Consider the following 13,087-nt stretch of genomic DNA (forward strand, 5'->3'; position numbering starts at 1 on the left):
TACTTAAGGAAGTACACCAAACTTCAGAAAGTTAATTACAATTACAAAAATATTACTATCACATTAACTTTGCAGTATATTTGAAACCAAGGAAAACGGTTTATTTAATTAATAAAAAATGCAATAAAAAGTAGAAGTCCGTGATCGCAAGATGATTTTTTTTTTTTAAAGTCGTAATTTCAGACAAGGGGGTAAATAGAGTGCATATAGGAAAATACCACTTGTCCATGCTGCTTCACTAGAATCTGGACGACTCAAAAAAATGAAGGATTTTACAACCCCAATAAGTTGATTTACTAGGTAGCCTGGCACTCTTAGCATACATGTCCATTTCCGTTTCAGTTGTTTCAATATTGAGGTCAGAAACCTTAAGAATAGTACTTCAATCTTCTGCCTGGTAGGCAATATCAAAGAAAAGGAGAAACGGAATATGTAGGAGTAATATTTGCAAATGCAGCTCGGAGCGTTGTCCGCTTGAGATGGAAGATGTGTTGTCACCGGACCTCGCACAGTGTAGGGTTGGAAATGTTTGGAAAGTATCGCTCCTTTAGAAACACACCACAGCGTGAATCTAGTACACGTGGCATTTAATTTTGAGATATTACACCATCCACAATTTCGCGTCTGGCTCCTGCGTTCTGTGGTGTGTCCACAGCCGCTGTATCTGCCTCAATTGGCGAAGCTAAATCACATATTCCAATGTTGCTCGACTGCATTTCATTTATGCACATAATTCTCAAAACATTTGCAGCCATCCCTAATAAAAGACGTAAATCTAACTGCCTCTGCGCCACCAAAGTAAAACTGAAACCCTATAAGCCTTGCGCATTTTAGCCCCTCCCTAAAACTACCAACACCCCCTCAATTATCCCACCCCACCCCTCGGCTCCACCCTCCTGCGAGGTCGTCTTCTCTTCACCACCATCTCCCGTTACAAGGGTGCCATTAACCGGGCTGCCTGATGTGAAAGGATGTACTCAGCAAGCTGGACCACTTCCGTTGCCATGGAAACGTCATCCTCCAACATCCGCTGAGCGACACACGACGTCGAGCCGCCACTGGTCTTGCAAGGCATCCCTTGCGCGTCTTGACGCACATTTTACGAACGCCGGCTCGGGAGCACGCACGCAAGCGTACAGCAAACCCCCCTCTCTGCCCGTCCGCCTCTCCGCTATCCCTTCTAGACAAACTGTCACGCGCGGGCGTCAGCACGCTCCAAGCCCCCTTCAACCATGGCGCTTATCCCGTCCCAGATTCTGAGAATGGCAATACTGCTCTCCTACTTCTCTACCTTGTGTAATTACAAGGCCATTGAGATGCCGGCTCACCAGACCTACGGCGGCAGCTGGAAGTTTCTCACCTTCATAAACCTGGTAAGATAGTGCTGCCCATCTCCGGATCTTACATTCTCCCCATGTGCACAGAACAAGAATGTTCCACACTGAAACTGCTCATTGGACCCAAAGCAGAAGGCACTGACCTGTACGATGGTGCTAAATGTTTACACAAATAACACTGCACGCGTCACTGTAATGCCTGCTTTAGTCCTTCTTCTGTTCACTCTTTTGTTGTCATTGAGGCTGCCACGTGTTCCAGGACTAAAAACACCTGCCATTTATTTGGATTAGTAATTTATTCTTTGTGGCTATTTTTGTGGCAGACTGTTCGTGCAGATGGCATCAGTGGACAGAGAATCTTTCAGCGTCAGCTCTCACGATGATGTTTTAATAGTTTATACATTTATTCTCTTGCCTTTTCTGTTGGCCTGTTTTCTAACACAAAAAAGGGAAACTTTTGCTTCTGTCTCCTCGTTAACATATTTGAGCTATCCATTACTTTCCGCTTAAAGCCAGTAATCATGCACCGACAGCTTCCTAATTCTTAAACCAAAGGGCGAAGTGGCAGGGAGATGATGTCATATTTATTCCTGCATGGTCATCAGTGCATCTGAAAGCAACCAAAGTGTCATAAACAGCATTCACGCATGGTCATTTGTGGGTGACTGGATATTTGTTCTATGGAAGCTATTTGTATAACTGATGTAGTGCTTAATATAAGATTGGCGCAGCCATAGTTACATTTTGTGCCTGCATTCGTTAGCATGTACTCATGGTTGATAGATGCTTTTCATAATTTACTACAAAAATTGAAGGCCGAATTAACAACGTTTTCATGTTTTCCTTCTGAATGTTTACTGCTGATACCGCGCACAACTATAGAAAATTAGCTTGCTCACAACATGTTTTTACGCCTATTCATTATCTTCGTAAACTGTGAGATTGACGCAAGTTTAATTAAGTGACATACTCGAACTCAAAACATAGCCTTTCTAAAGCTTGTCACAACAACATGAATTTAGAAAAATAAATTATTCTTGAGGTTACGTGCCACACCAAGCTTCTCAATAAGTAGCGAGTAGTTCATGCATCCTTTTTTCAAAAACCTGGCCGCTTCCCTGAACGCTATCCCTCCTGAAAACAGGTTATCTGTTCAGGGTGCAATTATAGGGCACTTGGGGCCATGTGTACGAACACTTTTTCCCATAGACACAGAATGGGTAAAAACCTTTGCTACATCTGGCCCCTGTTTCGAACACATGCTTGACTTTTTGTGCAGTTTTATGATATCAAAGTTTACAATATCAATCTATGATGATATTGCATCCAGAACATCATCAACTGCTGTATTATTACAGTGAGAATACAATTACTGCTCTTGCCTCCACATCTAATTATCTTAGCTTACCCTGTGACGTAGTGGTTAGGTCGATGTAGTGTATCTAATATTTTGTAATATAATATATTATATATAAAGGCTCATATACCTATTATACAAGTAACCTTTCCAGTAGAAAATTTCACTGGGATAGTAAGTGAATATATTTCTCAAAATTGTCTATAGAGGTTGGATATAAATAATCCATATTTTTATATTAACTCTTTCACTAAGAAATTAGCACAGTTCATTTTGGAATGTTGTGTTTTATGTTCTGTTATAGGTGTTTTTACAGTGCACTAATCAGCACTCAGGGTATCAAGGCACTCTGTGGCAGGTGTGTGAGGCCAGTCCTGAGGGCTTACTCTTAAAGCCTGGTCTTCAACTTCTTGCAAAAGTTGAGACGAGGAGGCTCTGATGTGTTGGGTGAGAACCTTACAGGCTTTAGGTGTCAGGTACAAGAAGTCGTGGTCTCCTGCTCTGCTTTTGTGTATGCGTGGGGTAGGTGCTAGTGAGAGACCGGCAGAGTGTAGGTGTCTGGAAGGTTGGGGAAAGTAAATGTGGCTCTTTAGATAGGCAGGGACAGTGTTGTGGAGAGCTTTCTTGGTGTGGGGGAGGAGCTTAAAGTATGCACGCTTGTGTATTGGAAGCCAGTGGACTTCCCTAAGGTGTGGGGTTATGTGGGTTTGGCATGGGAGATTGAGGACTAGTCTGGCTGCTGTGTTTTGGACAGTTTGCAGTCATCTTGTAAGCTGGTTGGTAAATCCTGCGTACACCATGTTTCCATACATTTTAACCATTTTGTAAATGGTTTTTAATATCAATGCTCTTTGAATTGCCATTGCCATTTTGTTAACTATTGAAAATAAGTCTAAAACAACCTCATATGGGTTTAGTCTAGACAGCAACAATGGTACCACATTCTAACAAGCATTTGGGAACTGAGATCAACCCCCCCCCCCAACTCTCACTTCTGATTGGTCACAAAACCCAGTCAACCAGCCTCTCAGATTCCACATTGACCCTCCCTTAAGTGCATCCTACAATCCACAGTTTGCCTCATCAGACTTGTGAAGACTATGACCACATCAACGCCATCCTGATGGAACTCCAAATGCTTTCATTGCCAGCAGCCCAATCTATCTGGTTGATAAGCTCACAATCTCCAGTGGCTCTCAGCACACCTGCAGCCAGTACACAGTCAGACTGGAAATGAATGAAGAAGTGAGAAAAAACACAAGGCAACAATCCTTTTCCATCTATCAGCCCATATAAGAAACAACATCCCCATAACCATCAGGACTTACCTAGCACTGCTTTGATTTAAGAAAGGGGACGTAGATGCACCTATGTAAGGAACACTGCATCACAATGAAGTAACAGTTTTAGAAATCAACTAGGTCGCCATTCACATGTTGACTGTATCTTTGCCTTTGAACTTATACAGCACTGTATTGCTTTATGGCTAGGTCCATTCTACCAAAATGCCACATATACACACATACATACATACCGTCATACATAATATGTACGTACAATTTACATTTGGATGCAATTTTTTATCACAAAAGACGAAGTTACTTTTATATGAAGTACAGAACAAACCAATTCAAACTTTTTCAGATATTTTTTACGAAATGTTATATAGGGTACAAACTTTCTTGATATATTAATGGTGAATTTCCAGCCAAAAATAAAAAAATAACACTTCCTTTCCTCCTGCAGCAAACATTCTGTAGACCATGTTTCTGAGGCCCTGAGTAGGAAATAAATGCTTAACAAGATGCCAGGGATCAACACATGGAAGCACAAACCGCACCCTTCCCCCAACGCCTATACTCCCTCATATCATGTTCAAGCAGAGAGATCAATGAACAGTGTTTTGTTAGTGTTGGTCAGTTGCTGCATCAAATCTGACCACAATGGGTCCTCTGCTACATTTCAAGATACTTAAAACCTCCTTGCATTCACGATTGCTTGATAAAACGTTCCCTTTACATATGGTTTCTAAACATTCTTCCACCGTATGTTGCCCATTGCCTTATATTTGTGCATTAAGCCCCATGAATGGTATCTTTTTGTAAGTGCAAATTGTATAGTGCTTTGTTACTATTTGTATGGTCACATAGTAAGAATTACGTTGAAGTTAGAAGCTGTGAATCCATTTGTTAATTACAATACTTTTATTGACAACCCTTAGCATTGCAAAAAGGCAAATATTCTTTCAGTTAGTTTACCCCTCATTCTGCAAATGTTCTGATGAATTTTATCTTTTGGTGCAAATTCTTTAGGTCTAGTATTTTTAGACGGCATGGCCTTCTTTTGCTCGACTCAAATGAATTCCACACAATTTGAGTGTCTGTTACCAGGATTTGTGGGCGGTGACTGAAAGGCGTTAGTGGGTGGTAGTTTCTCAGAGGTAAATGTAACAGTTTCCAATCTTTGGGTGTTCACTTCATTGACCAAAATCCATCCCAAGAAGCAGGGGTGTTGGTGACCTCAGCAGCAAGGTTAGCATTTGAATTTGTATACATGATTTATAACTTTCGTTTGAACTGGCATGTGGTGCATTGGTGGGTGGGAGCGAGGGACACCTGCACTGGCATTACCCATGATGAAACAATATTTTTGAGAAACGGTGGACTATGTCATCTGGTACTTTTAGTCTGGCAACGTAAAGGAACACAGTATTTACACATGCGAGTGATGGAGAGAAATGCCTAATTTCAAGATCTACTTTGCTATATAAGGAGTAAACCTTCACTGGGCTAAAAAACGATGGGGCAAGACAATTTTTAATTTTAACTAAGGAACTGTAAGTGACACATTTATAGTAATTTATTTAAAAAGCTTCTAGGTGTATTTTAGAGCTTCTGTGGCTTGTTTGGGATCTTGGAACAAATTAACACACCCCTATTGGTATTAATGCCTTAGCACTTTCTGTGTCACAACACTGCCAATAACAGGTATTTAAATCTTTACACTAGTAGGTGGGAAATTGTGCATTACACATGACAGAGAACTCTTCAAAGTATAGTTTGGCAAGAAGGAGATACTGGTTCCTTACATTAGATTAACAATTGTCCGCTGCTTTAGAAAGCTGTGTGTGTCTGTAGCTCTTTTTGAAGTTTCTAAATTGAGCATCATGCTACTTGAATTTACTTGAGATTACTTCGGTATCTCTTAGAATATGTTATAGTCCTCTTTCAACTTTGTAGGTGATCCTTTGATATATTGGGTACTTAGGAAAAGGTCGAAAGAAAAGGTAATATGCCCCTCTGGATTACACTAGCAAGTCATCCATCCTGTATTTTTGAACGTGAATAAGCCTTTCTAGAAGGTTATGTTGAAGTTTGATGTGGCTGTCAAATCAGAACCAAAACAAACACTTTATGGAAATTCATCAGTATGAAAGGAAGACTCATTGTGAGGGACAAATGCACGTGCAAGTTTATTGACCTAGCCTTTTTACGGTGTAAGAGGGGTTTAGCTATGGCATGTAAAGCTAGGAAGTTGCCAGATGTAGACAGCTGGGTGCGTGAGTTTTAAAAATGGGCTAGAGGCGAGGCAAAAACCATAATTTGAAATCGACAGAAGGCGGGAAGAGACCTGATGGCTCAGTATGGGATGGCTTCATCACTAAATTGGAAGCAAAGAATGACATGAGACCACTGTGATCATACATGACAGGGCTCACTCTCACTGAAGGTCTGGGTACATAGTATGTACTGAAACAGACAGAGATGCAAACCAAGAAACACAAAGCAACCCAAACCCACACCCTGTATGGCCTGTAGTAGAAGCAGCTAAAATTTGTCTTTTACCTACTCCACTGAACCACCACAAGCCTACATGTGGTGTTGTCCTTGGTGTGTGGAAGTCTCCTAGCAACATACAGTATAGGGGCGGGTAGCGGCATGGAATGCACATTTGCAGCAGAAGAGTGGAAGTGGTGTACCAATGTAAATTATGCTTGTGTTATGGAGGAACAGGCACCGTCCCGCATTGTAATTTTGTTTGTTGAAAACCAATAAAGAAATACAAAAAAATTGAAAGGAAGACTCAACTAGTTGGAACAAGACTTGATTATTAGTGTTTCATGGAGACGTTAGCTTCCAGTGTTACCATAAAATCCTCTCTGGTATTAAATACAATTGTGCTTAGCCAGAGGGAAGTAGGTCTCCAAGAATCTGACAAGCTTTTTTGGGGAGCAAAATCAATGCAAATAAGAATCCATTGTCCCATGTTCCATTGTCAAACCTCTAGTGTTACTTTATGTAGCCATCTCAGAAGTTTATGATTTTGAGGCACAACAATCTAAGATATACCCGCTGATAGTGGCCATTTGCAGAAAACCTTATTGCTCAAACTCCAGCACAAACCCTGTGATACATTGATCACATATTACTTACTCAGAGGTCTTAACATTGTTTCTGCAAAGCAGGGTTAAGTGGTTGTGTTTTATCTTTTTTTAAGAGGAAAGCATTATTTTGTCAGGGCAGGACATTATCCCTCAGTGCTGACAAGAGTCAATTTTAAACTCAAGAATAGTTTTAGCAGGCATGACATGGTTGTCAGAAAGAAAGAATTGGCCTTAGGATCATCTGACTTTGTTATTACTGTATATTGTTAATAGTACCCAAATCAGTAGAGCAACTAACAGAGAGCACAATTTAAAGTGTGGGGGCAACCTGTATAACCATTCATATCACACCCATGAATATGTGGCTTGATTATTCAAGGAATGCGTGTTTCTTGTTGTCACAGATACTCACTCAAGGCAGCACAAAGTCAATGTCACAGGTGACATCTCCGCAGGTTCAGCTATCAACGTTCTGCAAGGTATCGTTATGTAGTCGGGATCAGATCCTGTTGTCCTGCCCTGCTAATCATGTTAGACATATATTGGATTTGCTCATTTCTGACAAAGATGGTACACACTAACAAAACTCAACCAGAATCTTATTTGACTAATACTTTATAAATCTGTTCATCTGTTAGTTTTCTTTTCTTTTGTGCATTTGGTCACCCTAAACTACTTGTCATTCATTTCAGTATAAGCTAACTGATTAGTTTGCACATTATTGGGATACTTGAGTTGATTCTGTTACTGATAATGTTTTATCTCTAGAAACTAAAGTGGTACAACAGAAAAAAAGTTAGCACTCTGCTCTATCGACAAGCTAAAGTCTAATAAATGTATTTTATAGCTGTAAGAAGACTTATTTTGCTGAACTTTGGGCACGTATTCATTATTTATTTGTTTAATAAGAGGTTTTGTAGAGCGATGCTCACCACTTTTTATTTTCTTCCACAAGCTCTAAGTGTAGGAGAACCTGTGCATTGAGAAGCAGACATAAGTTGAATTCAAATCGGTGATGGTAAATCCAGCCTGGTACTCTTCAGTGCAGTCCCTGAGTACAAAATCTCAATTAAAAGCGAGTTGGACACAATCAAGATTGGATCTGCCCTAAGATTTGGATTAAAAACATTCCATAGTCCAGAACCCTGTACCATAGTTCTGGCTCGGAGTTTGATCTGATTGAATACTTCTTGTGTAATTAGGTTGTAGATGCAGAGCACAGGACCCTCTTAATGTGCTGTGATTCTTAGTATTTGTCTTAGTCTTTTCCCATAACAGACGTTTGAGCCGTTGCAAATCACTTTATACCTAATCTTTTCATCTACTTGGAGTCAATGTAGTGCTTTCACAACTGGTGTTAGTTGGTTGTGAACCCTCAGATCTAGACAAAATCTGTCATCCTTGGTTTGAAGCCTTAGAAAATAATGCAAGTTCAATTCTACTTCAGCAAGGGACACTCATTTCTCAAGACAAATTCCTATACAGAAATACAAATGTGAAATGTTCATACTGTTAGTCATTCTACTCATAATTTTCTTCACTCCATGCATAAGTGCAGCTACAACCTTCCATAGGATATGTTTTTTTACCCCCAAACCTAAAAACAACAACAAACCTCTTTCTACAAAAGCCACTCTGTGAAGACCCATTCAAACCAACCATGCACATTATATTTAATAGCCACTTTCTCATCTAGCAGAACTATAAGTCTCCAGGTTGCTTCATCAGAACTATAAGTCACTGTACTATAATGCAGTCCATCTTGTTGTTAACAGAATTTCTTAGGTTAGACAAGCAAAGTTGGCACCAATATAATCAGATCAAATAAATCACCGAAACATTAGCAGGGTTAGCTTTCAGGAGAAGGATAAAGATAGTTTTATTTTTCTGCTCCAAGATTCCCTGACTATAGTAATAACATAATTTTAGCTAGGGTTCTTATAATGCACTGTACTTCCACTTTTTTCTTTTTTAATTTCTTTACAAAAATATGAAGGCTTCAGCACCTAAAAATCTTTTTACAAATGTTGCAGTATGATGCACACCCAAGCCATTATGGTGTGACTGGGCCTGGTTTATTTAGAATAGAATCTACAGTGGTGCACAGGTTTCTAGCCTAATAATGCATCAACAATAACATGTTGCAAATGTATCTTCTGAACAAAGAATATAAATTACTGTCAGAACTCCGTTCAGAGGGTCACTGGGCAAGCAGGGAGGGCCCAACTGTGTGGGTTGAGGTATTTTACTTCTGATATCCCGGGGTCTGACCTACTGTAGATTCTGAGCAAATGGGCCAAGTACCCCTTCATCACAAGGTTCACTTTGAGGGAGGAGGATGCAGAAAGTGGACACTGGCTCACAACTCAAAGCACATGCAGTAGTAGCAATAAGTGATTGTCCAGCAAAACACTCTCTTTCAGGGTAAAATACGTTTTTTTTTTTTACAGTGAACCACTCAAAGGGAATTACAGCATCCAAATGTTTCATAGGCGGTTCCCTGTCTCCCACTTCTTTCTCACTCTAGCAAGAGTGGTTATTCCCTATCCACGGGACGTGCGTTTTGTTTTTGAATTCAGGGCAGCTGTGACCGGAGCCGGGCAGCAGGAGGAGGGGCTGCCACAGGAGGCCCTTTAAATTGAGACTTTCGCGCACCCGCTCGCGGGACGCGCGTTTTGTTTTTGAATCCAGGGCAGCTGTGACTGGAGCCGGGCATCAGGAGGAGGGGCTGCCACAGGAGGCCCTTTAAATTGAGACTTTCGCGCTCCCGCTCGCGGGACGCGCGTTTTGTTTTTGAATCCAGGGCAGCTGTGACCAGAGCCGGGCAGCAGGAGGAGGGGCTGCCACAGGAGGCCCTTTAAATTGAGACTTTCGCGTTCCCGCGCGCGTCCCGCCCGGGCGGCGCCTGGGCCAGGGCGGGCCCGTCCTGTGACCGGCTGAGGCCGGGCCCCACCTCTGAGTCCCACGGTTCAGGAGGTCCCCGAGTAACCGGCACCCAAGTAAGACTTGCTAACTGAGCAGTTTTATTGATTTATATATCTTATACTGCCATACTCTGTTTGTGCACTACTCTTACTGGATTGGATTGGGCCAAATTCTGGCGCTTTGCCCAATTACCATTTGAAAGACGATGGGTAAAAGGAAGAACACCACACTTGGGGCTAAAGGAACACACGCTGCGCCTGTTCAATCGTCAATAACTAGCTATTTATCTTCAGTTATTGGGGCCATTGAAACTGAAATTGTTCAAGTAGAAGAAAGGATTGGGGTGGCTAATAATTTGACTCAAAGAGCCTTTCTAGAACCTACGACTTATACACAGTCTGTAGACTCTTTAATTGCCCCCCATAATTCTGATTCGCCTCTGTCTGAAGACAATGTTAATGTCTTGCACTCCTTACAGTCCTCCAATGTAGTTAACACTGAACATTTAGCTGACATTCCCCCTGCCCCCAAAAAAAGGAAAGCTGGGGGACATCGCAAATGTACTAAGTTGTTAAAACAATCATCGAAGGCCAAAGGACTTATTTCTCCATCATTGGTCGCTCCGGCTGATCTTCTTTCTAAGACAAGTCTATCATTTGGCAAACTAGGCTCAGATTGTAGGAATTTAAGAGATAACCATTTGACTAATTTGGACTCAATCCTCAAACCCCTTTTTGTGGCTTTAGAGGAGAAATTAACATTATTAATTAATTCTAAATTTGAGCAGCTACAAGAATCTGTTTTTAAATTTTTGTCTCAGCAGTCTACTATAAAACCTGGTACAAATTCCACTTCTTCTACTCAGAAATTGGCGTCTGATCCCAAACCCTCACAGCAGGCTAATTGCTCAACGAATCACAATCAACTCTTGTCTCACTGTATATCCACTTGGAGCTCTCATGATGATTCATCAATCGATCCCTTGCCCACTTTGACTGGTGGTGTGATTGCCTTATCGAAGCCCGATACAGTTTTTAAGCCTAGATCTTTTATCAGTATAAAGGAGGTTCTACAGCTTCCGCCGGATAGCTTGCCATATGTTCTAGCTAACGTGCCCCCTCTTGATCGTACCCAGAAGGAAGATACTCACGCTCATATAAGGAAATGTGCACATTGGATGAGCCGAAAATTTAGATATCAAGATGATCTAAATAATAGAATAATTATGGCAAGAATGGTGAAGTGGGTAGGTTTGTCTAAAAAAGTACACAAAGGTGATTGTATAGTGATCAATTTTGCAAATTCTCACTTTGTTAACTACTTGCTGGCGACTCTACCATCGTGTGCGAAAGGGGATGGTGGGATCAAAACGTATTCATTAAGCTTTTTTTATGGGCCGACCACTCTATCACTTCCTTTTACGAAGGTTTCCCACGGACAAAATATAGTTCTGCCAAAGGTACCTTCATGGAACCCCACCCTCGATCCTGAGGGCAACCAAAATCAGTCCTCCCTTGATGCAATTGATTGACAAATGGAGGGGTTGGGGTTTCTAAATGATACTATACAGGAAATCGAGTTGGTGGGAAAGCATACACTTTTGGAATCGCCTACAGGGTCTGATGAGCCAGTTAGCTTACCACAGAATATAACAGATACAGCCATAATTAAGGGGCCTGGGATAATGTCCCAGCAAAGTAATGAACTTTTATCCTTAATTAGTTGGAACATTGCTGGGATTCGTTCTAAAGCTGAAAACTTAAAATGGTTGGAGTTTGTATCTACATTTGATATCATTTGTCTTCAAGAAACTTGGCATATGGCACCCTTTTATTTAGATGGCTACTATTCTGTGTCCCAGCCAGCTCTTCCATCTAGAGCGGGCAGAGCAAGTGGCGGGCTCCTGGTACTTGTGTCATTATTACTTCCAAAAATCAAGGTTTCTCTGATCTGGTCCCCTGCTTTTTTCTTGGTGGTTTTATTATCAATGACTGGGCGGAAAGACATCTTACTCTTAAACTTTTATAATAATATTCCGAGTACCGCCCTGCCAGGAAGCCTCGAAGAGCTTACTGATTTGTTAGACTCTGCTGGAAAACTCCAGGACAGGGAATTTGATAGGATTTGGGTTGGAGATTTTAATGTTCAATTGTGCAATCATGAATTACCTCATCTATGTGGTGCTTCCACAGAAGGCAGAGAGTCACTCACTCATTTTATCCACTCTAATTTAGGTAATGCCTTGAATACCCTTATCTATAAATTTGATCTTGCTTTTGCAAGGGATATGACAAATAGTCGGACAAGGGAAATACCCACCTATAGAGGGAGAACGAATGGCAGCATTATTGATTTTATCCTTATCTGTCCTTCACTTTCACATTCAATGGTGGATTTTAAAATTAAATCTCACTGTGCCAGTGACCATAATCCCTTGAGCATAAAATTAGCTCTTAAAACTAGGGAAATTTTACCTAGGATAGTACATAAAGGGAAAGAGGTTTCTAAAAGAAATTCTGGCCCCCGCATGAGATGGGAGAGAGTAAACCCTAACACTTTTCATGAGGTCCTCATAACTCAAAATAAGGTCCACATTAATACTTGTTTGTCCCTGCAATCCACTTGCGACCATCTTATAACTGCTTTTGAGTCTTTAAGCTGTGCTATTTCTGAAGCACTGACGTGTGCCCAACATCCCAAAGGCGTAAAACCTCAACAGTGGTTTAATTCGTCCTGTACGGCTGCCCATAGAGATCTAAAGACAGCTATTAAAACTATTCCATTCAGCCGTGATTTCGTTAAACAGGCTAGGGGCCGATACAAGTCAGTCCTTGAGGAAAGAAAGAATGAAATACGCACTAGCGCATGGGAAGATCTCATGGCAGCCACGGAACTGCGGGACCCCTCTCAATTTTGGAAGGTGGTTAATCACCCATATTTCTCAGGACAGGTAAATAGGCAGGATGACTGTCTGATACCAGAGGGGGTCTGGGTAGAACATTTCTCAACTGTATTTCAGTCCGTAAATAATCCTAATTATGGTGTGGAGGCATGTGTCCTCCCACGTTCAGCCACTCCCATTCC

General features: G+C 41.2%; 1 protein-coding gene across 1 annotated transcript in view; it reads left to right on the forward strand.

Annotated features, from left to right (window-relative positions):
- Window positions 1–1,128: 1,128 nt before the first annotated feature.
- The window catches only part of AIG1 (androgen induced 1), a 1,628,904-nt gene continuing 1,616,945 nt past the window's right edge, over window positions 1,129–13,087 (forward strand). Inside the window, exon 1 of the mRNA XM_069235116.1 lies at window positions 1,129–1,373. Within this exon, the coding sequence (XP_069091217.1) occupies window positions 1,233–1,373 (141 nt within the window). The 5' untranslated portion in view covers window positions 1,129–1,232. The remainder of the gene's footprint in view (window positions 1,374–13,087) is intronic.

The sequence above is a fragment of the Pleurodeles waltl genome, chromosome 5, assembly GCF_031143425.1.
Source record: "Pleurodeles waltl isolate 20211129_DDA chromosome 5, aPleWal1.hap1.20221129, whole genome shotgun sequence".
NCBI classification, from domain to species: Eukaryota; Metazoa; Chordata; class Amphibia; order Caudata; family Salamandridae; genus Pleurodeles; species Pleurodeles waltl.